The sequence below is a fragment of the Ambystoma mexicanum genome, chromosome 12 (assembly GCF_040938575.1).
Source record: "Ambystoma mexicanum isolate Mex_15411 chromosome 12, UKY_AmexF1_1, whole genome shotgun sequence".
NCBI lineage: Eukaryota > Metazoa > Chordata > Amphibia > Caudata > Ambystomatidae > Ambystoma > Ambystoma mexicanum.
This window is the reverse complement of record NC_090936.1, coordinates 714,599,725-714,624,058: the sequence shown is the minus strand read 5'-3', so window position 1 is coordinate 714,624,058 and position 24,334 is coordinate 714,599,725. Positions and strand designations below refer to the sequence as shown.

Here is a 24,334-nt window from a genome sequence, read left to right as displayed (position 1 = left end):
AGCCTGAACCTTAGAAGTGTGGTTCTCGAGCTTTTTGGCTGGGGAATTGTTAGGAATAGCCATCTGGAAAGGGTGTAGAAGTCCTGGCTTTTTTAGAAATGTTGTAGTCATTGATAAAATAATGTGGGCATTTGTATCTCAGAAGGGGCAATCTACTAGCCAGATCTCCCTTTTTTATAAGTTCCATGCCAAAATCAAAGTGTTCCCACGTGTCCTGCTGTATCAGTAACATGTATCATGCTTTCCGATGACACGAAGCAGGTTCAGGGGTTACAGGTGCCCATTTGACAGCTGCAGTGATAGCAAGCTCTCTTAAATGCAGGGGCTTCATTTAAGATATGCAACCCTGTTCCCAAACCACATAACTATGAAAGTTTAGAATCTGGTGGTAGTTGTAAACTTTAACTATAAGGCATACCTGAATTACAGTATGGTGGCTAGCATCTCTCATACTTATCACCTCAACATCAAGTTATCATGGATGTAAGAGTAGTGACGCAAGCAGACAAAGATCAGTTTGGGTAAAGTGAACCGTGTTGGCCTAAGCAGCAAGCGATCAATAAGCTCTCTGCGGCCTGAAAGGGGTCTTTCAGTAATTATGGTCTGCGATCACCAGGATCTCTTTGAGGTTGGGCTGGGTTGGGATGTAACCACTCAGTAAGGGTCGATGTGTGACAGTTCAGTGGTTAGAGTCGGTGGAGGGCAGTGCTTGAAAGGGTGATCTTGTTGCTCGGATATGTGGTTTGGTGAAGTGCCAGTTTTGAGGGGCCTGTCAGTCGAGTCTGATCACACCACTCTCAAGGATGGCACCCAGCTCTCCACCATAGCACACACTCGGCTTTTAGGCCTTCCCAGAAATAGACAGCTCAAACCAGATGCACTCTCAGCAATCTCATCTGGTGTTTCCTTGCAGCCGTCAGGTGGTAAATTTAGGCAGCTTCTTTCACAATGGTAAGTTTAGGAGCTCTTTTTCCTCATACTGCATCCACTTTATATAGAAGTGATGACACCATCAAGTTTACAATCTTGGTGAGTTCTCTCTAAGAGTTCTCACACCCAGGATTGGACAGTTACCCTTCTCTCTCCTCCCAAATCCAGCCCCTCTCTAAGGATTGGTTTAGGAGTCAGCAACAGACATATGGCAACTTCTCTTTGAAATCTCCTTTCGTTTCTATGTCTGCTTTTGGGGAAAATTTCACTTTGTACCAGAACTTCATAATTTTATTAGTAACTGCCATATTAAACATATATTCTGCTTCAGCTACTCATGGATAATTTAATAAAATGACAGCCATTTCCGCATCAGCATGCACTGCTCTGTGGTCATTTTCTGCCATTTACACAAAATGCATAACAATTCTGAACACGCAATGTACTCCCCACATTACACATTTTTCCCTCCACCAGTTCACCAAATGTTATATTTTCAGATCAGCCAGGAACACCTTTTAGCTTGCCATTACAATTCCCTAAATTGCAGGTGGGTTAATTTTATTTAAACAAAATTGCATGCAAATGATCAAAGAAATGTCACTTAAATCAATGCATTACGACATATGGTTGCTGGAATAAAGGGCTAAGTTATAATAGTTCTTCAGAAATTTGTAAATCTTTATGTTAATGCAAATAGGAACTCTTCTTCCTCCAAGCCATTTGTCTTTCTCAGCCAGCCAGTGACCAGAGGTTTTATTAGTCTCTTTGTTCTTTGAAGTTAGTTGTTTGAAGTCGGTGGCTGCAGGTCGTAAATGGGGGATACATTTGCTACACAAAGATCTCCCACTACAGATAATGAGTTGGGCTGGCACTGTGATGTCACAAGGCCTGTCCTCTTATCTAAAGGGGACCATCATTCCAATCTGGAAGGTTTCTATTTCTTGTATTTCTTTCAAAGTTTCAGCTTCCCTTGATTGTAGCCCCTGTTTTTACACTTCCCCGCTACATTCCGGTCATGCATCAGCCAGGGCCAATTGTCATGCCGAGAGTCCAGCTTTTCAACACCTTTCAGGCAGGCCACGTTTTATTGCAGTTTTAAACAGCTGGGAAGCACAAACCAGGCTGGCGGTAGGGGAAGCCACTTATGAATTTTGCCCTGACATACTGTGTTTCCTAACATCAGCCTTTATTCATTGACACACATTGTGTTTTACTGATTAGAGTACACTTTGTTTTTGCACTGAAAATGCAGGTCTGTTTCTTTCAGTCATTACAAAATACACTTTTAATTACTTGTTTTTCTTCTGAAAAGTGGGTCTGAATTGTCACAGTTCACCCCTTTTGATGGGTGACAGTTTCAGTGAAATAATACTGCATTTACTTCTCAGCCCACAATGTGATGTGGTTCTGCAATCTGCACTCGAATTATTATTTTATTTTTTTAGTCTTCTCTGGTTTTCCTTGGCCGAAAGGCACCCGCATAGTCTGCCTAAATAGGCCCAATGTTTCAGTGTGCAGGTTTCTCAATGCTTGCAGGTCAGTTTCCCATTGGGTCCTTCAGTTCAGTTGGTTTGGGGCTTTGATTACACCCCACGCCCTCTGATGCTCACCTCTTTTTACAGTGGAAAACCCTTTCCCTCTGTTCCAACCAAGCCGCCCATCTTTATTCCAACTCGCTCCTACTGCCTAATAACTCTGACTGCCAAAGAAAGAAAAACATGATTGCTTTCCTCAGTCTTTGCATGGTGTGTCCACCCCACTCCTCTTGAAATCACTGCTGAGGGGAGCCATCCAAGCTACCTCCCTGATACTCTGCATGGGTGATGGTGTCCCAACCATCTCCCCTCGCTGTTGTATCAGTCCCAGGGGCCATCTTGTTCCCCTATGCCACCACTCCTGGGGGAACCCTACCAGCCCCTTCCATATTGTTGCTTGCTGTAGGTGGATGGTGTACTGCCCATAACCCCCATTTACTGGAGCTGTCTGGTAACCAAAGTATGCCCACCCCTCCTCTGTTACCACAGTCTGGAGTACCCAAACCCCTAACCCCCACTCCTCCTAACTGCCACTCCCATAACCTGTCAGCAGCCATCCTATCACCTCACTGCTAATCGCTCCATCTTCCCACCTACTTTGCCCACCAAACCGTCCTTAACTCTCCCAAATCTGCCCTAGGTGTCCGCCATTGTCCTCTCTGCTAATCACTGCAGCGCAGCAGTGCTCCCAGGATCGCCATGTGGCCTTGCCCCAACTGGGGAGGCCGTCCCAATGCCCTGTCAAATAGGAGAGGATCCTGCGTTCATTCGGCCCCCCACCTCCTGAACGGGGCTAAGCTACATCCAGAGCAAGCACACTGCTGCTCCTATTGCTGAAAGTCCCCTCACTGATAAAAGATCTGAAAATGGAGCCGAACACATGGCTGTCCCCATCCTCCCATTTCCAATAGCATGCCAAAATGTGTCCCTCCCTGACAGTGCTGGCACCAGGTCTGCCATTCACGTGTAATACACGTGCATCTTCTCTGTTAGCTGCCTCCCCCAATTCCTCCCACCACAAATGCAGAACAGCAGGGGTCTCACTTCAGATGTTCTGCTGATACTCAGAAGACAACAGAATTCAGCCCCCTGCTGTTCTTGTAAAGTGTGTTTAAGTGAATCTTGCCTCTAATTCAGTGTCACATAAACAGCGCCTATTAAGAAATCACACTGTGATTCTTTAATACTCAATAACACAGTTTCAGGGTTTTTTGGTACCAACTTACAATCCCATGCGCCCGACTGCTATGTACAATTTGGAATTGTGTCGCATTGGGTGTGGGGTGGTAAAAAGGGGACACTAGACCCCGACCCCTTGAAATCACAGTAGACAAAAGTGCTCCACACTTGAGAAACTGCACCACACTACGTTCTGGTGAAAAAAGTGTGTGTTTAATACAATGCCCTTTCCGATAACACGTGTTTCGACGCACAGGTGTCCTTTTCAAATCAGGGCTAGTCAAAAACTAACATGGTGTATTCATATGTAAGAATCAAATATACAGTTACAGAAATTATTGAAATACCATAGATTGCATTTTCATAAATGTTTTGAAATTAAACAAACATTTTCAAACCAAGTGCAAAACAAAGTCACAGAGAGTCAAGGAGGGGCAAAGGGGGTGGAGGTTTTAGGGTGGATAGTAAAAGAACAAAAAGTAAACAAAAGAACAGAAACGTCAGTAATTCAATTGAATTGTAAGGTTATTCTCAACATAATGTAATCAGTCCTTAAGGTGATTAGCTGAATTTCAATGGGACCTTACCTATCTTCATATCTACGTTTTCAGTTCATAGGAGCAAGCAAAAGTCACGGGATAAATCCCCTTATTCAAAATCAAAAATGCAATTGAAATGAAAAATGTGTACAATGAGTGCTGAGTTTTATAAAGAATGGTATCAACAGAATCTAGTTGGCCGTTCAGAAATACACGGATATATATATTGGAAGCACCATTTGTGAACTTAGGTTCAGAATACGGGAACATTACCATGGAATGAGTCAATCGAATACAACTTTGCCTCTTGGACAACACTGACAAACCAAACATCAGCTGGATAACAAATCGAAGTTGAGGTTCATCGGTCTCAAACAGGCTCATCTAGGTGAAAGAGGTGGAAACCAGGAAGCCCTCCTTCGCCAGTTGGAAGCCCAACTTATTTGCAAGTTCAGGGCAACTGAATTTGGACTCAATCAAGAACACGAAATGGCATACTTTTTATAATCATGAGTAATAATGATCAACTATATATATAGTCATTAGTGTATGCCGCAATCTGACCTCTGTATATATTTGGTTTGTGTCAAGTATGTTGCCCATGTTTTTTGGGTTCTGCAAAACTGTCCGCTCAAACAGTTATCTTTTAAACATTTGGCCATATACTTGTTTTCCACAACACGCGTAGTACTTATCATCTTAAACTAATTGGTGTGGTTTCAAAGAAAGTACAACATTTCACTAATAATATTTTTTTTATAACAGACTAATCTGCAATAGGTTACTGCTTCATCACTAGAATATCTGTTTTTCAACATCTAGATCTGTTACCTGTGCTTATCACATGACAGTCATTGTGACCTTACACTATACCCCCATATTCTGTGTAGTTTACATTAAGAGTAACATATCCTAAACATGGCACCCAGCTTATCTATGTTGAACCACGAAACAATCACCGTAATAGAAGAAGCACTTAGGTTGCTACGGCAACCTTTGTATACACAGGCCTGCGTAGCCGACTTGAGCTGCAGACGACAAGTGACTTTTGCGAGAAACAGAGGTAAGCAAGACCAGCACCCTTTACTAGAGGATTGGGGGACCCTGCAATTTGCATGTTAACATGTTGGTACGGACACACGTATGGGGATGCATCCGTGCGACGGTCGGGTGGCTGCATCTGTGGCACCGCATTCTTGCGGGGTCTGCGGATGCAGCCGCGCGCTGGCGGTGCGGGTGTGTTCGTGTGCGCTGGTCCCTAGGATGGTGTACAATACACCAGGAACCCCAGTACATATTGAACTTAAATGCGGAATATCGTGGTCATTCTATGACCAACAATTAAATTAACTCATTTGAGTTTTTCTCTTTATGTACGCTAAACGCCAAGATCCATCTAATGAACCAGATATATATAACGCTTACCCAGAACAGCTAATTTCTGAATGGCCAACTAGATTCTGTTGATACCATTCCTTATAAAACTCAGCACTCATGGTACAAATTCTACATTTCAATTGCATTTTTGATTTTGAATAGGGGGATTTATCCCGTGACTTTTGCTTGCTCCTATGAACTGAAAAACTAGATATGGAAGATAGGTAAGGTCCCATTGAAATTCAACTAATCACCTTAAGGACTGTTTACATTATGTTGAGAATAACCTTACAATTCAATGGAATTACTGACGTTTCTGTTCTTTTGTTTACTTTTTGTTCTTTTACTATCCACCCTAAAACCTCCACCCCCTTTGCCCCTCTTTGACTCTCTGTGACTTTGTTTTGCACTTCATTTGAAAATGTTTGTTTAATTTCAAAACATTTATGAAAATGCAATATATGGTATTTCAATAATTCCTGTAACTGTATATTTCATTCTTACATATGATTACACCATGTTAGTTTTTGACTAGCCCTGATTTGAAAAGGACACCTGTGTGTTGAAACACGTGTTATCTGAAAGGGCATTATATTAAACACACACTTATTTTTCACCAGAACGTAGTGTGGCGCAGTTTCTCAAGTGTGAAGCACTTTTGTCTACTGTGATTCTTTATTAGGAGCTGTTTAAATAACCGTGAGCTGGTGGCAATGCACCCTTTATTTGATGTGACTTTGTGCAGCCGCACCCTCTGAGCGCACCTTGAGCCGGCACTGCTGCCTGACACCAAGCACTGGTGAGGGTTTAGGGAACAACACGTTAGGCATCAAAGACTGACTGTTCCCTAGACCCCCCCTTAAATAGCTTGGAGGGCACTCTGCCCTCCCAGTACGGCTCGCTGGCCACTGCAGAAGTGACTAAATGCACCTGGTGGCAGTGTGGGCTACGTGCCCCCAGAACCCCAGTCTCCTAGAGTTTTTGATTTCCGTCCTCACCAGGATGCCGTTTTGAGAGGGAGCCACCCAAGAAGCCCCATGCCAGCGCATGTCAGATTTGCCTGATGCTGTTCCTTGGCCCTGAATTATTCGATTTTTCATTCAAAATATTGCTTTCCTGTGTAGTACACGTGCAGCGTCTCCTTTATCTGCCTTCCGCCAAAACTGGATTAAATACTGTGGTTCGCGGATTTTCAAATACATAATCATTTCATTTGTACTGCAATTTTGATAGATCAATCACGGTCAGCTCCCTCGCTGACCAGCGCTTTAAGTCGACGAGGGAGACTGGTGCCACTGTCTTAAATAAGTCACAGGCGTTTCCTCGTTTTCTTTTATAAATTACAAGTTTCCCGCTTGCCAGTCTAACGCTTTCTCAGCCCGCCTTGTGTTTCCTCCACTCCCAACCAACAGCGGATCCAGCAAGAGCCAATAGGAAGGCTCGCTCCCTTGTCCAGAGGGATGGGGTGGTGAGTCGACACTGCTCTGAGGGAACAGTTGGGGGAAAGAAACAAAACCGAGGTTACAGTTGAGGGCAGGATAAAAGCCCGAGCGCCAAGTTGGAGGCACAAACGAGGGCAAGAATTAACACCGAGCGCGCAGTGGAGTCATTATGCATCGGAGGGCGGGGCTGCACTGAGGGGGGGTGTCCGGGGCGGAGCCTTCCTGTGGGCGCGGCCTCGGAGGTCGGACGTGGGCGGAGCTTTCATGTAGGGCGGTGCGGATGGTGGGAAGGGGGCGGGGCTTCCATGTATGCTCGGGCCGAAGATTGCCGAAGGCCCAGAGGATGCAATCTGCCACGGGATGCGAGCCCGGCGAGCGCTGCGTTTGCTGCAGACAGGTCCAGGCTATCGCAGCCATCAGTTGAACGGGGGAAGCCCGAGAGCCCGCTGCTTTCTCGTCTTTTGCTGGACTCCAGGCTTTTCCCCGCTCTCATTCTTTGAAAGGTGTAACGCCGTCCTCAGCTTTTTTTTTTAGCGCATAGCTGCGTTAGTCTCCGTTCCCTTCATGCCCCGCACTCGGATCTGTACGGCGGATTCTTGCTTTACCTGGCGAGAGATAATTAAGACAGAGGAAGACAGCGTGGCGTGCACAGACTCCAGCGTCCTGGCTCGGAGAGTGGGGCGCTAGGTGCGTGGAATGCTGTGCTGTGCGGTGTGGCTGCTGCAGCACAGCACGCTGTCTCCCACAGTGGATGGGTGAAGTGCCTCTTCTGCTCTCGGAAGCCCCTCGCTCTATTGACTGCAGTTCGGATCTGATCTCGTAGTCTTGGCAGGGGTAGCACAGAACGTTCTATGCTTCTGCCCTTACCGAACTTTGCTAAATCAATCAGACTGACAAACACCGGCAATCCAAGCAAAGAATGAATCGGATGTGCTGAGTTTACCACATTCCACAAGGACGTGTGTATATCACCGCAAGGATTTGTATTTTTTGCTGAAGGATGGTTGTCGGAGCATGACTGGGATGCTGAAGAACCCGTGTGTCTTTTGACGATGTTTTTCTATCGGATTACACGTGGAAAACGGCGATCAGTGAAGGGTGGAGAAGGCTGGGGAAACTAACTGACATTGTACTTGCGCGCAGCGGTTTCAATGGCTCCATCTCCCAGGATCAGCAGCAGAAAAGATGCCATCGCTTTGCCAAGCATGTCGTCCACTTTCTGGGCAATTTTGATCCTGGCTAGCCTTTTGATCGCCTATCGCAGTAAGTAAATGCCTTACCCAATTTGCCAACTGTGCCAGAAAACATTGAACCGGAATCCCGTCCCCACCCATTGCATACACTGGGAACTACGCATTCCGTGAGAACCCGTTTCCAAAAGGCAGAGCAGTGTTTTGTCCGCGCCCTGGTGTCGCTCTTTTCAAGATCACCCCCTCCTCCCGCCCTCGAGCTACTACTGCCACCACCAACACATCCATTGAACAGGCATGATTGCACTTCCCTTCTCTTTCTTAAATGTCACTTTAGTTGAAAATAAACTTTTGACACTGAAACTTTCCTATTTCTGCGCTGAAGCAGTGTGGGCTCCCGGCAGGGCTTGGGTTGTGACGTTGCATGCGGAGTGGGGGATGTGTCAATTGATTGCAGTGGATGCTCAGCCCTGCCAGGGTAGACGCTGCCGCTTTTTTCATTGCAAGGCTGGCACACTTCGAAAGAGTGCACCATGCACGCATATACCAGACGGCCCTTGCTCTCTTGGCAGTACACTTGGAAACACTTACTCCAATGGTAGCTGTCTTCTTTACATATATCGGGTACATTAAAGATAGGTTCTCGAGCCACACACATCTGCATTGGAACTGCCCAAGGCTTGCCTTCGCCCCAGCAGCGTGTTAACGCCCGGCTCTCATTGCATCCCACAGGCCCTGCTTTGGTTTAGTGCATGCATTGATTTTTTTTATTTTTTTTTTATTATTATTTTGCTATTTGCCTGATCACGATCTGGTGTAGGCATTAGCCTCTGGTGGAAATGCACTGTCCGACCTTAAATGCGTCTGATTGCTCTTAAGTGCAAATCAATGTGTACGCTGTCACCGACATGTCTTCAAGGAACGCGCCAGCACAGGCTGCACGTTTCATCTTAAGACATCAGCGATGGGGACCTGGCATTTTAATTTCAGCACAAGTCCAGGATGCCTGTTTCCGGTGGGTGCACAACAGCAATATGACGCGCCTTACACAGACCCGTGCACTTTTCCAGAAGTCGTATCTCAGAGGTTACCTGCCTATCTCAAACCCGCAGACGGCACGTTTAATCACGATGGCTTCGGGGCTCTGCGGTGTTGCAATCGCCAGATCGCCGCACAGAGAAAGCAGAAATGTTTTGCCAAGCTGGTCACGTGCAGCTTTCTGGGTGCAATCGGAGGTGGGGATCGAAGGGGTTACGGATTAAAATACGGGGCCCGCAGCCTCTCCCTTCCTCTGTACTCGCTCCCCTCCAACCTTGTCAACGGTGCCAGCTCTCGGCGTTCGCTGAAACGGGGCTGCAGTTAACACCGAGCGCCAACTTGCGCTGGCATTACAGCACACACGCGAGCACACACACACACACACACACGCGCGCGCATGGAAACCTGGGCACGCATCCTACAGAACACTCCAACACGCTTCTTTGGCGGGTGAGATTCTGCCATTACGAATACATGGTAATACATATTAGAGGCTGTATGGTTTTTGCAAAATATTGCAGTATGATGAAAACACGGGATGCTTGTGCAATGGAGGGATCCGGCTAAATTTTCGGTCGCCAAACTCCCCACCATACATTTGTTGAAATTGGTTTAGTATATATGCGTGTGTATATAATATACTAATATTAATCAGTATTTAAACAAAGTTCATGTGAACATTCTATTTTAAAATGTATATAGTGATTGCGTTCCCAGGTCTGACATCTCTAAGGACCTCGGACTGCTGCCCGCACACGGATGTAAAGCAAACAGCAGTTCGGAAGCATGACATTTATCGAGCAGCGACAGGACAACACCTCTCCAGTTTAACAGCAGGCGAGTCGGTACATCTTTTTGGCACAGGTGTGGGTCTGCTAGCCATTCTCAATCGTAACCCGGGGAAATCGGGCGATCTCTTGATAAGTGCTAACGAGCTGCCATGATCCTATGCCGAGGCCACCTTCTCGAAGCCTCTCCTCTTCAAACACACGCCCCTTTGCGCTTCCTAACCGGCAGCCGGCTTACATTATGCGGTGTCAAAGTGCAGCAACCTTTATCTGGCGTTTCAATGGCGGGGGTGACCACGGCTGGAACCGCGAGGGCTAATCAAGTGTCATTAATGCGGGCTCGGCGACTTTTAGAGCCGCAGGCATGGTCTCGGCCACAGGTGGCGCTGCAGAGGCGAGAAGGGGACTGCTCCTCCTTTCACCACCTGCTTGTTGTGCTTCTGTGGGTGCGTGTCGAGATAATGTGCGCACGCTCGCATATGCACGATACTGTAAATACGTGCCTCGTCTGCCTAACGATCTGCCGAGATTTACCTATACACAGGCCAGTCCTGTCCATCCCAAATATGTATATACATTCGAACCAATCCATTATTCTTCCACAATTCCGAAATTACTCTCTCCAGTTATTGCCAACAATTGCATTGGTCTTTTTGGAAATGCGATGGACAAACATCCCCAAGTGCAATTATGTATTGGCCCAGTGTATTTGCAATGGAATAACCCCCCCGCACCCCCCCTCATCCTCCAGTAGAATACCACGTAACCTGTGCACGGTTTCTGAAAAACTGCCTTTAGATGCTACTTTAGAAAGATGGAAAGACCATATAACTCAGGTGGTGGGATCCAAAGGCAGGCTTAGGGCAAAATCAAGATAGCGTATTAGTCTGTGCTTTGCAGAAGGCCGTCAAAGACGAGGATGGCTGATCGGTTATGAGAGAACTCATTCCAAGCTCGTGGCGCGTCGGGGCAATTGCCCTTCACTTTGGCCAGGATAGTTGTATTCGAGCATCGTCTGCTAATTTAAATCAGTCGATCGATGCAGCAAATGTGCTTCTGTGGGTAAAGATGCTGGATCAGGCGCAAAGCTATACCCTCCTGCATTACACTCTAAATCCTACGTGACACAAATCCCACACACACAGCTGACATGGATGGATGTCGAGGCATTTAGCAGCAGAAGGCCCAGGAGAGGCCTATCAGCGCAGAGGGGTGGGATCCTTCCCGTAGGCATACTGACCACCAGAGCCAATGGGTTTTGATGTTGATATTTTATTTCTATCGCACTCGTACACAAGTGTTTCAGAGCGCGACAAGGCAAGGGAGGGGAACAGGGGAGAACAAAACAGCGATCTTACTAGGCCCAGTAACATTGAGAACAAGCAAGTGCATGGGAGAGGGGGGAGGGGAAAAGTGCATGGGAGGGGGGAGAGGTGGAAAGTGCGAAGCAGAGGAGAAACAGATAAATAATAATACATAAATAAATAATAAAGGCAACAAACAGTGGTAGTGCAGCCAGCAATTTGCAAGTGCGAGGCTTGAGTGCCACATGTGAGGCTTGAGGGCCTCACATGTGTAAGCGAATGATAGGTGTGAAACCGGAATGAAATGGAAGACGGGTTGGCATGGTTTAGAAGCACAGGGAGGATCTTTAATTGCTTCACCACCACCCTGGCCTTCAAGCAGGAAGGCGAAAGCCAACGTATGGATGGCTTCCGCCTCCTGTGCAGAGGAAGGCTGTCTTGCCTTCTGGCCTGTATTTGGTTTCTGGCAAGATGGTGCGTAGGATGGACATGTAGAAGTCAATGAAGGTAGTACTAACACCTGCCCCCAATGCCAGGGTTTATTCACAAGCATTTATTTCCTGAGCGTGCGTGAACGCGCGTGCGAGAACGTGCTTGTGTTTGTTTATATTTTGCGAGCTTAATTACTGTCCAAATAAATTACCTTATAGTAAAACCCCATTCCTTGCAGATAATGATGCAATAGATATGTGGATGCATGTGTCAAGGGGTTTCGCTGAAAGAAACCCACTATATGTAACATGAGAACCTTTTTATGTAGCTACTGACATTATCAGAAGGATACTAAAAGCATATACCAGGGCAGAAAATCTCCCTTCGCTCCCTGGCACAGAGTTTTGTACACACGTTTGCAAACGTACACATTCTCAGAGTTGGGTGTAAGAGTACTTGGACAGGTACACCAGAATTATATGTCACTATGGAAAGGAATGACTGTATATGTCTATCCTTAAAGGAAACATCGCATTCCTAATGTATTGTCTTTCTCTGTGGTTGCCCCAGACGGAGCCCCCTCAGCTTTGGGGAATTCACAACTTCTCCCACCGGCCGCCATTCTGCAGATGAATTCTGATGTGTTAGCATGTGTCTGCTGACAGCTTCAGGAATGCATGTGGGTGGGTGGACATTTTTGAATGAAATGTGCTCGAGCGGCCTGGATGTCTTCTCCCTTTCAGGCCTCCGACCTTATTTTAATAAATCGCTTTCTCTAGAGGTGTGTGTGTGTGTGGGAACGGGTGGGCTCATGTCATTGTTACCCCTCGGAAGGAAAAGGTTGCTAATAACATGAACAGGGACATGCGTGGGTGGCCAGACGTGCAGTTTAATCGATCAATGTTTTAAATGTGCATTGTGCTTTCTGTTTGCGTAAAGGGTGTTATGCTGCCTTTCAGACGGACCTTGTTTCGCGTGTAAGGATACTGGCTCCACCGTATGGTTACAGAGAGACACACGTTCCCAATTGCTAGTTGCTATAGAGATATAGCCTTGCTCTTTTATCTTGAAAAAAAATGATTTGCTGGGCTTCGAATTCATTTAGCTAATCAACAGAGTGGACAAACCCAAGTAAAAAAGGTAATTCAGGTCCTGGAGGTTTTTGTAACCCACCAGGGACATTATTCTGGATGTGTAACATCGTCAAAGGAACGGAGTGAAGCGGTGTGCGCGGTGCAAACATCGGCACCATTCGATGTTCCTGCGTTGTGGAAGTCGGCGCCGTGCCAACGGAATGTTAACCACCTGGGCTGCAGCGGGGGTCGTCACTCGTCATAGGTGGATCCACTGTGGCACACGGAAGAGGTTTATCCCCAAGTATCATGTGTGAAACCTCTGACATGCAGTTAGCGCTGATTGAATGCAGAGCCAGTCATTTGGCGCATACTTCAAACCAGCAGCACGCCACCATCCCCATCACCCGTTCAGCCCCATGTGGGCTCTCGGCCAAAAGCGAAACTTAGAAGTGCGCTCACATTTGGACAGTGGTATCCTTTCTCTTCCTACACACATAGTAAAACAAGAAAACGTGCAGGTGGCATGGGTGCAACTGCCTTCAGCACTGTAGATGGAATGCCGCGGGGCACGAAGGCAGCCCCCTCTCGTGCATTGTACTGTTTGTGCTCATAACAATGTGCGTTGCTCTTTCTATAGGAATGGTTTGGCTGTTGATTTGATAAGATTGATCGCGCATTTGTAGTGTGTTGTCAGAGTATTGCACATTTCTAAGTGTTTGCGTCAATGGTGTTTTCACAAGCACCACTTGTCATTGACATTTTTACTATGGGCCAACAGATGCGTGCTCTTGGCTGCAATAACATGTCCTGCTTCTAGGCGACCCCCCTCCCACATGGCTGTTCGTATCACCATCATCTTATATCTGAGAGCAAACTAGCCACATCAATGCAGTCTCTCAATAGTCTGGCACTAGGTGCAAACCACACGACACATGCAATGCTTATTTAGCCATACTCAACATGCGTCGTTATACGCTTTTAGGTAGTGCCATCCTTGAGATGACACCATGCACATTGTGACACACCGTGCTGTGTTTAAGCGTGTACATGTTGTGTATGTGCTTCCCGCAGCCCTCTCCTTGGTTGCTTTGGTTATTCCACACACTTCTCGCAAACCACTCTCTCACAGCATTTGGATGCAGCAAACGGAGGCATTTGAAAACCAAAAAGTAAGGGTGGAAAAAGGCAGCATTGGTTGTCTGGGGGTATTGGGGGAGGGGGGGCACACTGCAGCACTGTGGGCGATGAAAGTATTAAGCTCTGGTTCTCCAGGTGGAAGATGCAGTCAGCTTCTAAATCCCTCTGCCACCAAAACAACAGGCTTATCTTATGACTGCATTGATAAGAAAAATCAAATATGAAGTGCTCATTGCCTGCATCACTTACCAATGTTTCTACAAGATCTTTCATGAAAGTAACCTGGGATGCGATGTGATGGCACCCAGCAAGCGCTGGCATGCTGCTCAGTGTTTAATAAGCATACGAGGGATGGTTTGTGGGAACCCCAAGCCCTTAAAAACGCCAGGCGTTCAACTTGGCAGAAACTACTGGGGTTTTCCGGGAAGTGTGATTCTACCAGCTTCGACTTCAAGCCAATGCAAAGGTTTTTATTTTACTTACTGGACATATGTATGGCGCCCACACGCAAGAGTTTCAAGGCGCCAAGGTTGGCGAGTTAGTGACATTGGGCTCACATTCTTTGAAGTCGCTCGTTGGGCTTAACAAGCCTGAAAGTATGCTTCCTTTGGGCTTCTTTTGAATCCACATTCTTGATTATAGGCAGCTGGTGTGAGTGCAGCTGCTTTGCGGCCTTAACCATTAGGGATGTGCCCATGAGAGGGGGCCTGGCAATCCCAGCGAGCAGCAGATTCTTAGAATCAGGCCATTGTCTGCTTGTTCTGGGTTTCTTTTGACTGGGCATTGCACTCCCACCAGGACTCAAAGTTGTCACTTTCCACTAGCCAGTGTTAATTGACTCTTGGATAGTAGGACATGGTGTGTTTTGCCTACGTAGAGAACTGAGGGGGCAAGTGGCTTTTTATTCCTAGCTTGTAGTTTAGGACATACCTTTATTTTTAATTTTTTTTTTTAACCCCAGCTTCTCTTTTTTTATCAACACTGATAGACGTTAGAAATTTAAACTAGTTGGGACACTCGGGGATTGGCATTGTACGTGTAGGGGTAATGCTATGGAGCTCTGCCTCTGGATAGTTGGGGATGGGAACTTCTGTATTTAAGATCCAAGGGTAGATACAAATAGTCTTTATGTAGGTTGGAGTAGTGTTGGATCGATAAGAAGGCCTAGGCCGAGTTAGGGAATTAGGTTAGAATTTTGAGAGAGCTTGAGGGTAAATGATTTTTGGGTGACGGGAGGGGCAACACACCAAACCAGAAAGAGGGCAAAGCTGCGAGTGTGGTGCTTTTGAATTGTGTAGGTGGGTGTGAACACCAAGGCCGTGCTAGGTGCTTGTGAATTTTGTTGGGGTGGCCGTATGCTAAAGCAGTGTTGTGTACTGAAGAATTGTGTAGGTGTGGGAGTATAACTAAACAGTCCAGTGCTGATATGAATTTTGTAGGTGTGGCAGTATGCAAAAGCAGTGTTAAACACACAGGAATGTTGTAGGCGGGGGAGTACATGAAGTCGATCCTTGGCACATGTGAATTGCGAGTATAAAAAAAGCATTGTTGGCCTTACATGAATGGTGTGCATTCGGTAGATCCAGAAGTACGCCAATGCAGTGTTTGGCACGCATGCATTTTGTAAGTGTGGGAATATACCAATTGAGTCTTATGTAGTCATGACATTTATAGATGGAGGAGAGGGTACACCAAAGCAGGGTAAGGCACACATTTACTTGTGGGGGGCGTATGCCAATGCAATAATAGGCAGACATGATTTTTGTGGGAGGAGAACACCAGAGCATCGTTGGGCACAAGTGCATTTTTAATGCAGGTGGACTATTCCCCCAGCAGTCCTATGGACAAGTGGATTTTGTATGAGAGGCTCATGTTTTTTTCACCGCTTGACACTCTTGTCTTTTGGAATTCTGTCTACCTTAAGCACCCACTACTCTATTGAGGTTCTGAGTATGGTAACTATGGAGGTCATTTTCTACATGAAATGGTGCATAAAAGGAAAGCGTAAAAGCAGTTCACGTTTTCCCTATCATGCTCCACTTCATTTTACAGGTGTCCTTGGGTGTGGGAAGGCAGCAAAGCAGAGTTAGCATCTTCGATTTGCTTTCCTGCTCCATCTTAGTAGAGCAGCACATTCTATGCATACACATATGGAATCCATTGGAATACTCCTCTCATTGGCACCTGTGAGTGAGCAGGTGGATTCAGTAGGAATCCATTATAGAAAAGCTGCCAGTAGAGCATATTTGTAGGGTTTTAGTAACAGTAAAGCGTAAAGGCCATTTTGCCTTGCGTTACTGTTTACTTTCACACTCCACTTCGAGAGTGTTGAAAATTGCATGCAGGGGAACAGCAACACATGTGCAAGCATTTGTAGTCCCCTGCATGCAATTACCATTTCATTTACACTGCTCCCTAATAGGTTGTGTTCGATATCCAAGCTTCTCACAGATTTTATTGTGATTCCATAAGTGCCAGAGTGGATTCTGGCTTTTCTTATGTTCCATATACGATTTTCTGTACAACATTCTATCTTAAAAAAAACATTTAAATGATTTAGGATTGCCACGAGCAGAGGCATCATTGGACACATTTCAAAAACATTGTTTCACAAGCCTTTATTAAATAATGTAAGGCTAAAGGTTTAGGGGCTGTTTTTCCTACTGTTACGGTTCACCAACCTGGTACATTGTACCCCAGGTGTCATGCTGCACTTGAAACAATAAATATTCGTGCACATACAAAAACTATGCACTGAATTGTGTAATACCTAGTAACAACACAGGGGTACCAACCCTCTTGCCAGCACCACCAACCAACTCGGTTTTGTCAACCCACCCATTTCTCCTCAATTCCTGGGAACCATGGAGTCTGGTTCCCTGACAAAACCATGTGCCAGGCTGCAGGCTTAACCTTGAACATAGACGACGTGCTGCGCAGGGGACCTGGCTGTCCTGACACCGAGCTCCTGCTAAAGGTTTAGGTAAGGTTGGACCATAATCCTTCAGCCTTTTTCTCTTTCCCAGAGATCGCCTTGCTTTGTTAAAAAGATTCACTTATATTCCATAGGTTTGAAGTGTGAACAGTCCCTCCTTGGGCGATTTCTACTTCTGGTCAGGATTTCATCTGTCTGTTTCTCATCCTGGCTGCCAGGCAAGGGCTTCTCATTTTGGTTTGCTTTCTGGATGCATGGCACTTGTGGTGCTGAAATGTTTTCTGACTTAAGTCCTTTTTGGACAGACAGGGCCCTCTTTCCGTGGAACATCCTGGTAGTCCTCTCTGAGGGGATCTGCCAGCACCATTGCCTTCTTTCTGCAGAAATTCTCTAATTTTCACATCCTCTGTTATGGTCTCTCTGGCATCCCAAACTCCTTAATACATCGAAGGCTGAGACTTAGTTGTCGAGACTTACTGTGGTACACCATAGTACCTTCCTACCTCTCCTCCCTTCTACTCTCCTCAATTCTACTGCAGTGGTGCTGCCTTGAACCTCATTCTGCTCTTTTCTCCCACTTCTTGGAGGTTATTTATAACCAATGCATTCTGCCGGTCTCCCTTTCCCCTCTTTTTCTCCCATCAGGAATTCTTCTCTCTTCTTCCCCCTGACGTTTTGTTTTTGTTTCTATTCTTCCTTCTTTCTGCAGGGTGTTCATCTCTCTTCTTTATGTTACATTATTTGGTTGTTCTACTTTGCCCGTCACCAGCGTAGTGGTTTTAGAGTGTCAAGACCAACAGGAGAGACAAAACTTAATTGGAAATTCATCTTGGGAGGTTCGGTATAACTTGAATGCCTTAGGAAATTTGTAAGGAGCAGTTACGGATGCTTGATGGCCTTGAAATGTGCTCGAGTTCCAGATATTCTGATGGGTCTAATACTCGATTGTAATGTCCAAACTCTCCCCTGCTTTTGGTACTTGTTGCTTGAGAGGGGCAAGCACACATGATAGAAATGTCCCAGTGCTAAGTGTTGGCTTATGTTTTGAAAAGTATTCAGGGAATACATGCAGACACGCAGGAAGACGAGACGGAAAGGCATTCTCACCCGAACCGAAAACATAGGCCTCAGGTTTAAAAAAATAGGAGTAATGAATGCTACATTAGAGGAGATGAGTCCTTTGATTGACTGAATTATCGTTCAGGAATAGCAGTAAAAGATGTCTGTTGACATATAGGCGTTAATGTGGTGGAGAAGTTGGGTATTATAAGTAATTAATACACAGTGTGAACATTATGGTCAAGTAGTACATTTGATTAAAGAAAGAATAGTAGGCTGCCTATATACGGGGGGGTGGGTAAAAGTTCAGGGTGTAAGCTACTAGCCAGCCATAAAATGTCACTCGCCACTTAGATTCTATACATACACACAGCACACAATTTAGTACTCGCCAAGAGTCAAGTATCACTAGTCAATGGCCAGTGCACATTTTGCACCCTGCTATACATATGGTTTGGATAAAATGGAGAGACATATAATCAGGTAGGAGTTGAATAAGGAGTGCAGCATAAAATAAAATAGGCACACTGGACTTTCTGGAGGATGGCAGGTAAAGGATATTACTATAGTGTAATCTGGTGATTACTATTTACATAATACCCATGCATTTTCGGGGAAAGGCTAACATTGGGAGGATCTTTCTGAGGGCATTTGGGTAAGTGAAGGCTTGTCTGGTGACTGTCTTGATTCGAGGTTCAAGCGAGCGGTTGGGGTCCAGAGTCGGTACTAGGTTTTTAACCTCTGGGAATTGGTTAGGGCTGGAAAGGTTAGTTATACTTATAATAATAATTGTTTATTTATAATGCGCTTAACAACCAGAGGTTTCTAAGCACGGATGCTGGGATCGAACTTGTGTTGCTTCGCATCGTCTTGCTTCCACAGCAAGCGTGTTGCTCCTGAGCTATCCCCCCGAGCTAGTTCTGTTCCTTTTAGGAGAGTGGGTTTAAGTAATGCTTTCCCAGCTGTAAGAATTCTTTTTTTTTTGGTTTGGTAAGAGATGGCAATTTGCCATCCATGTTTAGATTTTTTTAAATGCATTCTGAGATGTTGAACAAGGGGGAAGAATTGCTCTGTATTATAAGGATGATTTGTGTATCATCTGCATAATTGTAGCAATAGATATTAAAAGATATTAGGACAGTAGGGAAAACGAAGTAGAGATTGAAGAGCAGGGATAAGAGTGTGGCAAATTGAGGTACACCAAAAGGGCAATTTCCTTTAATTGGAAAGGGACAATGTAGATGCATTGAGATCGATCAATGAGGAAGGACATTAGCCATTTGAGGGCTCTAGCTCCAATATTGCAGTCAAATGGGTGTTGGTGGAGAATGTTAAGGTCCATCTAGTCATGCTGCAGAAAAGTGCAGAAGTATAAGGGCATATGCCTTATTTCATTCTCTACTATGTTTCATCTCATCACAGATGGAGAGAAGAACTGATTCTGTATAGTGACCAGGTCTAAAACCAGCTCATAGAGGGTCCAGGATGTTTTGGTCTTCAACACGTTTCACAAGCTGGTTGTATGATGCTGTGTCTGCCAGTTTAGCTAAGTAACAGAAGTTGGTGACAACTCAGTAGTTATTGGGACTGCCCTAAGTAAACCCTGTTTTGTTTTTTAGTCAGTGTTTACAGTACGCATCTCATCTTCATTCCTTGTCCTTTCAATATTCAAAGTCCTCCCTCTTTACACTTTCTTGGATTTATCGCTATGCTTTTTTTCCACTTTCCACTATTCCTCCTTTCTGATCTTGAGTTCTTATTTTCAGCATACTACCTTGTTCGGTGCGGCCTGTCTAATTGGTCTTCTCCAAATCTCTTTTTAGTGTATTGTCTTTCCTTGCTCTTCTTCCCTTAAGTGTTCCTCCTCCTCTCATCATTTCTGTGCCTCTCTGTATGCAGCCCATGTCTTTGATTGGAGCAGTGCCTTTTATTTGTAGGTTCCTGCTTCTGGATGTCTGCAACTCTCACAGTGCCTCCAATCTATAAGTGGTCATGAAGCACACACCCTCTTTTGGGGAAGTATGTGCCATTTGCTCTGTTCTCTGGCACTGGCTCTCATAAGGTGAGTGGGTCCCTCAGTTCAGCAGGAGCCAGCCTCTTTGCTGACATTAGGGAATTCATATTGCAACTGGGAGACTCCCTTTTCCTAGTCAACCAGGACCCTGGACACTCTGGGCACCAGTCCTGGACAGACTCTTAGGGAACTCTGGAGATCTCCTGGTAGGCCTCTATACCCTGGGCCTCTTTTCTGTGAATACTCTGATTTCCAGCTCCTTTTGCCCTCTGTCCTAGGCACTCCAACCAATCCTCCCATCGCTTCACATTACTATTTGGACCCATATTTCCAAATGTCCTTGTGGGATAACCTCCAACCCTACTGACAGGGATTGCCCTTGCTCACACATTGCAATATTGGGAACTTTCAGAACATTTCCAGGGCTGAAGTTTGTTCCCAGTCCAACCCCCGCTGGCCACCTCTTTTCCGGTGTTTCACTAGAAAAGCTGGTGACATGTGGTCCTTTTGTACAGTGTTTATAGTGAGGGGAATGGGCACAAAGGGTCTGAAATAACATTACAGGTTCTTATAGGGCTAAAACCCCTTTGTGGGGAACATATCTTTCTTCTGGTGGAAAGGTTACCCCATGAGTTTATCCATTTAAAGATTTTACCATTGATGTTTGGGAACCATGCCTTTAGCTAGGCACATCCCGAGTCCTGTTGATCAAACGAATTACAGCACTGGGATTCCACCTGTGTTTTACATTGGTATGCAGCAGTGATGGCAATTAACTCCTCCGGGCATGGCCAATTGTGTTGTAACATCTACTTTTAGATGAAGACTAGTATTGCTACTATGATCTGCTCAAGTTAAATCATTTCACTTGTACCATCAGCCACGGTGTTGGGCTGCTTAGGGATTTTCTTTGTAACATAGCTATTTTAGGATTTCTCTTAATTTAAGGTGCAGAACTCAATGTTATATGTTGTATTCGGTTACTCAAATGCATGCTTCTCTAAGTGGGCTTCTTTTTTTAGGCATAAGCACTGTGTATCAACATGATAAACTGGCTGCATAGTGCCCACCATAAAGTGAGAAATGCACTGCCCCAGCATATTTCCAGCCAACTAGGAATATGAACTAACCTCACAAAATTCATGTTAACAAGAATTATGTGTCATCATTTTGGGTATACCTCTCTACCACTGTGGCTAAGATATTAGGACATTCATGGGCACAAGCTATCAAATCATGTACTTGTCATGCTGTCCCTGATATTTCTTTTATGTGGTAGGTTGTTTAAGCCCAGGCACCTCTAGGACTTGTTGTATCAACTTGTTAAAGTACTTGCCTGTGAGACAAAGCATGTTGAGTTCATAGTTTTAGCATCTGTTGTTACCGGTATTTGCCAACAGAGAAATTGGATAATATTATCCATCTTGCTGGCTCTCCACAAGATGCCACTCTCTGACAGCAGTAATCAAAGCATAGTTGAGATAGAATGTTTACTCAAAGCGATAATGAACTTGAATCTCCACTAACAAAAGCTTGATTAATTTCCTTTGAATGGCTGTGGACTGAAGTTAAGCTATTTATTAGGCACTTCAAATATCACTTTTATCACCATATGTGGTAGAGTGAGTTGTGGACAATGTGTGTTTAAAACTGGAATACAGTTTTAATGAAGCAACCTCTGATTTCAGTATTATTCCTTTTGGTCATTGTCAGAATTGCAATTTTCAATAACCGTATTTTGCCCTATTCAAATAAAAGTTGATCATTTTCTAACTTTTACCTCAATTATCCTCTAGCTGTTTCTTTAATCCCAGCATTTATCCTCTCTCAATTTATCTGATTTTCAAACCATCTGTGTTATTTAACATTCTGACACCATTAGACTGAGTTCAACATGATCACAAAGTTGCCAGCAGATTAGCTGTGGTTTGCATTACATCTTCATATTTTGCTCTTGCAGAATAGTTTATATTTTAGGAACCTACCCCTCTGAAGTGCTGTGTTTGTATTTCACATTTTGTTAAATACTTGAGGCTCTTCTGGACTTTAATGGTATTTCATTAATCCTAAAATAGATTCAAATTTTTATCCATTGAGGTTTTTATTTTCTACATCCTTGTTTTAAAAATTGTAATGCTTTGGGATTTAATTCCCCTTTCTACCCATGTGTTGCTTTGGTGATTCTTAGTACAGTTCACAGAATGAAGCATTTTCATAATTGATTCAATTATGTGTTCAACTCTTTATACTTTGAGGTTTCAAGTATGCAGAGGTTTCAAAGCTTGTTCTCGTCTCTTATGACATTTGTTATTACAGTTCTCATAATGCAGGTTTTTCACACTTGGATAATTTTTCGTCTCGAATCTTGTGATGATTTTGGAATTGCTATGCGAGTTTCCAGAATGCAACATTTTCACACTTGTCTCAATTCTATGCAAATCTTTGGCAATTCTTACCACAGTCCTTAAAAGGAAGTGTTTTCAAAATGTGGTCGACTGTCTCAAAATAACTATCTTTGTTTTAATCTTTTAACTAACTGGGGTACACCCGATGCCATGTAGTTTACCATATTTGTGTTATCCCAATGTTTTCCATGTTTCTCATAGGCTTTAGCAAAGGCTGGGTTAGCAATTCCCCGGCCACTTCAGCCATGCCTTCTTTCGCAATGTATATTATCTTTTCCCCTTATTATTGGTCTTGATTCTGTCTCTTGTATCATCTCCCTCTGACTGTTATCAATGTATCAGCACTGTGCCCCTCACAGTTTAATGCCTGGTATATCAGTTACCCTTTATTTCTCTTCTACATCATATCTTCCAGATCATCTCTGAAGCATTTGTTATAGAATTTCTATACTATAGTGGTTGTACAGTTCCAGCAGCATACCAGTGTGATCTCCTGTTATAGTAGCAAACATTTCCACTGTCTGTTCTCAGCATGTCAGTGGTTTGATTTCTACAGCATACCAGCAACAACTCTGTAGCTTGTTCCAGACTGTGTCCTCTGCAAACGCTTAGCAATAGCTTTACATACACTGGGCCTCATTATGACTCTGTTAGTAGCCGTGCCGTTGAATACCGGCACGGCTGCTGCCAGAGTCATGAATTTTCCGGTGCCCGGGAATGGGCAATTCCGGGCGCTGGAAAATATTACTCCCCATTCCCATTTGACTTCCATTGGACTTAATGGGAATGGGGAGGCTGGATGCACCAGCACCATTCATGAATGGTGCCAGTGCATCTGTCGGGTCCTCAGGGCAGGTGCTGTTCCGCATGCCAGGTCAGAAACACCGGAAACACCAGAAACACCTGACGTGCCTTGCAACACTTGTATATAGGTGCGTTATAAATGCCATATCATATCAATGGACCCTCGCTGAACACACATGCTGTGTTCACTGTTATCCAGGCTGAAGAATTCAAGGCCATTGAAGACCGGGAGATGGACTGCGCGGTCAGGCTGAGAAGCACATGCAGAAAGTGACCAGATCTGGGAACCCTGCGAGGACACGCAGAGACCGCTGGAAGACATGCAGAAAGCCTGCGGCAGGAAGAAGCAGTTGCGTGAAGACCGTAATGCCACAAAAGGTATTTGGGTTACCATAGCCGGTGGGGGAGATAGAAGAGAATGAACCAGACAGTTGGGCAAGGCTGAAGAATCCCACACCCCTCATACCAGCACTTGGGAAAAACTAAGATACAGCCACATGAAAACCAGTGCCTGTCAGGCTAGTGTACCAGGCCTGGGTACAACATGAGATAAACCTAAGAGAGAGGTCTGGGACCCATACAAAGTTGGGGAAGCCCCACAAGAGCAGCCCACCAGGGTCTGGGACCTATACGAAGTTGGCAAGGCCCACAAGACACAGAGTGGGACACAGAGTAAGTCAAATAGGTCTCAAGATAACATAAAGGGGTCTGGGGCCCCCATAGGAGAGAAAGAGAGGTCTAAGAACCAAGGATAAGGGGCTGAGGACCCATTGCCAAAAGAAGACACATTTTCTGGAATGCTAAGATCTACAGTCAAGTCTGCCAGGATATTGAACCAGACTAGATGCTGCATTTGTAAGCTGGAGAAAGAACATGTGGAGAGACTCCCCCGATACTTGGAAATTGTGTTTTTATGATCAGAACTACAGTCAAGTCTAGCAGGATAGTGAACCAGGATTGGTACTAAATTTTTGAACTGGAGAACAGAATAGGGGAAGAGTCCCCCTGATTCTTGGGAACTGTCTTTTTGTATACGTTTGGAAGAACATTCAACAGGAATAACGTTAAAGTTAAAGAATCACTCATTGTTTTTTTTTCATCAAGAAATTTGAATTAGCATCCAGAATGAGAGAGGCCTCCTTCTGGA

General features: G+C 44.9%; 1 protein-coding gene across 5 annotated transcripts in view; it reads left to right on the top strand.

The window, feature by feature from the left end:
- The first annotated feature begins 7,343 nt into the window (after window positions 1-7,343).
- Window positions 7,344-24,334, top strand: part of TAFA5 (TAFA chemokine like family member 5) — a 957,566-nt gene continuing 940,575 nt past the window's right edge. For 3 of the 5 annotated variants that reach the window (XR_011281863.1, XM_069629238.1, XM_069629239.1), the window contains exon 1: window positions 7,348-8,268. Coding sequence is in view for 3 of the 5 variants with exons in the window: in XM_069629238.1 (XP_069485339.1) it covers window positions 8,157-8,268 (112 nt within the window). In the remaining 2 variants the exon portion in view is untranslated. Of the gene's footprint in view, window positions 8,269-24,334 lie in introns of all 5 variants that reach the window. The other 2 variants (XM_069629240.1, XR_011281862.1) reach the window with 2 other exon arrangements.